This window comes from Octopus bimaculoides, chromosome 11, assembly GCF_001194135.2.
Source record: "Octopus bimaculoides isolate UCB-OBI-ISO-001 chromosome 11, ASM119413v2, whole genome shotgun sequence".
Lineage (NCBI taxonomy): Eukaryota > Metazoa > Mollusca > Cephalopoda > Octopoda > Octopodidae > Octopus > Octopus bimaculoides.
In genome coordinates this window covers 25,119,587-25,122,323 of record NC_068991.1, presented here as the reverse complement: position 1 = coordinate 25,122,323, position 2,737 = coordinate 25,119,587, and the positions used below count along the sequence as shown (strand labels likewise).

Below are 2,737 nucleotides of genomic sequence, written 5' to 3'. Positions count from 1 at the left end.
TATATATATATATATATATATATTCGTCAAACTTTAGATTTCATCCTGTGCTAACGTTTCTGCCAGCTCGCCGCCTTAAAATATTAACACGTTGATGATGCAGTCCTGGGTACATTATTTGAGCAAAAGACGAAATGCTTATGGTAAGGGTGCTTTGTTAATATCTACTCAATCTGAACTGAACTAGAGTAGATCAACCTCACACACATATACATACATACATACATAAATACATATATATATATTTCTAGTGCAATATATGGTTCATATAATCCTATGGCTTTCACACAAAGCTCCTCTAGTTGACCCAGCTATTATAGCACATGGAAATCCATTACGAAGGATATAATGCAGAGTTCTATGCAACTGAAATTCAGGAGATACAATCGATGATATCATTTTATGAGGGGTATATAAACCATAAAATGTTCAGAGGTATGATATCCGAAACGGCTGTAACCCTACCGATATCAAGTGGTCAAATAAATATATTCACTTCTCATACCACCTAACTTTTTATGGTCCATATATATGTGTGTATGCATGCGCGCGTGTGTGCGTGCGTGCGTGTGTGTGTGTGTGTGGAGAGAGAGAGAGAGAGAGAGAGAGAGAGAGAGAGAGAGAGAGAGTGGTTGGAGAAGTGGTGTATTGTATATTAAGAAAAAAGAAGGCAGTCAGAATTTTGGATAATTCTCTATTTATCGCTTTCATCCATTCATGAGGATTTTTCAAAAATGAAGATTTTGAAAATTCCTCATGAATTGATGAAAACGCTAAATAAAGAACTATCCAAAATTCTGGCTGCCTCTTTTTTCTTAGTGATCTGCTTATGTTCTGTCCACGCTTTTTTTTTTGTGACGTCCTGTACCCAGATATGCATCTATATATACATGTAGATGTAGGTATGTACATACATGTACGTATATATGCATATACTCACATATTATTTGTATTATTATTATAATATATATATATATATATATATATACGTTTATTTTGTATCGGTTATCATAAGCAAAGTAAGCATATTTTATGCATATATATATATTGGAAAGATCGGTTGTTATATCAATCAAAAAGAACGCAAACTTACTTAGATGTGAAGCCATTTCTTTGAAGCCAAGCACGGACTTCCGGTTGATTGGCTGTTGAAGTAATACTAGAGGAGCGTGGTTTCCGGTTCTGTTGCTTGTGCTCATAGTCATTGTTAATGTTTGTGTTATCTATTTGAGCAACAATATTGTCTACTGTGTCCATACCTGTGTTTTCTAAAATATTAAAGACAAAATTGTTTAAATACAGCGGCCAAATTGAAACTGTCATAAGCGACAAATAAGCGCGGGCTGGGATTTAGAGGCGCTAAATTCTTAGAGAGACCAAGATTTTTCTCAAAATCTTAGGCTGATTATCATGATGATGGGGGTAAACGTGACAAGTAATTGTCATAACAGTAAGAATATTAATAACACTGTGTAACACGATTTTTGTCCTTGTGTAGCAACTGGTATTTCCTATTTGCTTACCTTTAGAAAGTATGAAAAATAGCTAACATTTCCTTCAAACTTTGCTTTTGTTACATTTATTCAAACCCCAAAGAACCTTTATCAACACATCGTTATGATGCTCCCCACCCGACTACTCCTGGTCATGATCAGAGAGGCACATATTGTCAGTCACTAAGGAAGATGCTCAAGTGGTTATGGTCAAGCAACTGATAAGTAAATCTGTAGTATTGAACAGAATATTTGTTATAATGATATTTCTGCTTCAGTAACTCGGCGCTGAATCTGTCTGAAATGTAATGGGAAATAGAGACAGTTTCAGAACACTAATGTCCAGGTCACAAAAGCAAAGTTTAAAAGGAATAGCAGTCATTTCCTTTGATTTCTCGATAGAAGCAAACAGAAAACAGCGCTTATTGACCAAAGACAAAGAAAAAAATTTTGTTACACTGTGTAATTAGTCGTCGGCAGTTCAGGTGCGGGTCGGGAAGATGATGACCATGGAAATGGAAATTGTAAGATGATACTAGTAGTAGTTGTTGTTATAGTGGAGGTGGTAACAATATTCCGGAATGGTTACAATCGTTGTTGCAGGGACACTAGATGGTTGTTGTTGTTATTGTTGTTGTTGTCGTCGTCGGTGGTGGTGGTGGTGGTCGTCGTCGTCGTCATCGTGGTCGTCGTCGGCGTCATAGAGGTGACAAGTATATAAGGGTGATAAATTTTACACATTTATTTAACAAAACGAAATAAACAATGCTAAAAAAAAGTAGAAGCCTGATAGAAACTTCATATTTCAACATGAATAGAATAAGCTTACAAATACATCAATATATTATAATACAAATATAGATAGATAGATAGATAGATAGATAGATAGATAGATAGATAGATAGATAGATAGATAGATAGATAGATAGATAGGTAGGTAGATAGGTAGATAGATAGATAGATAGATAGATAGATAGATAGATAGGTAGATAGATAGATAGATAGATAGATAGATAGATAGATAGATAGATAGACAGATAGACAGATGGATAGATAGATAGATAGATAGATAGATAGATAGATAGATAGATAGATAGACAGATAGATATACACGTTTGGGTATATGTTTATACACGCATGCATGCATGTACATATACATACACACCTATATACAAATGCATACATATATATATATATATATATATATATATATATATATATATATATATATATATATATATATA

At 33.9% G+C, this 2,737-nt stretch overlaps 1 protein-coding gene across 1 annotated transcript in view; it reads right to left on the bottom strand.

The window, feature by feature from the left end:
* The window catches only part of LOC106869640 (uncharacterized), a 13,116-nt gene extending 11,852 nt beyond the window's left edge, over positions 1-1,264 (bottom strand). Inside the window, exon 1 of the mRNA XM_014915454.2 lies at positions 1,094-1,264. Coding sequence (XP_014770940.2) covers positions 1,094-1,257 — 164 coding nt within the window. The 5' untranslated portion in view covers positions 1,258-1,264. The remainder of the gene's footprint in view (positions 1-1,093) is intronic.
* Positions 1,265-2,737: the final 1,473 nt, after the last annotated feature.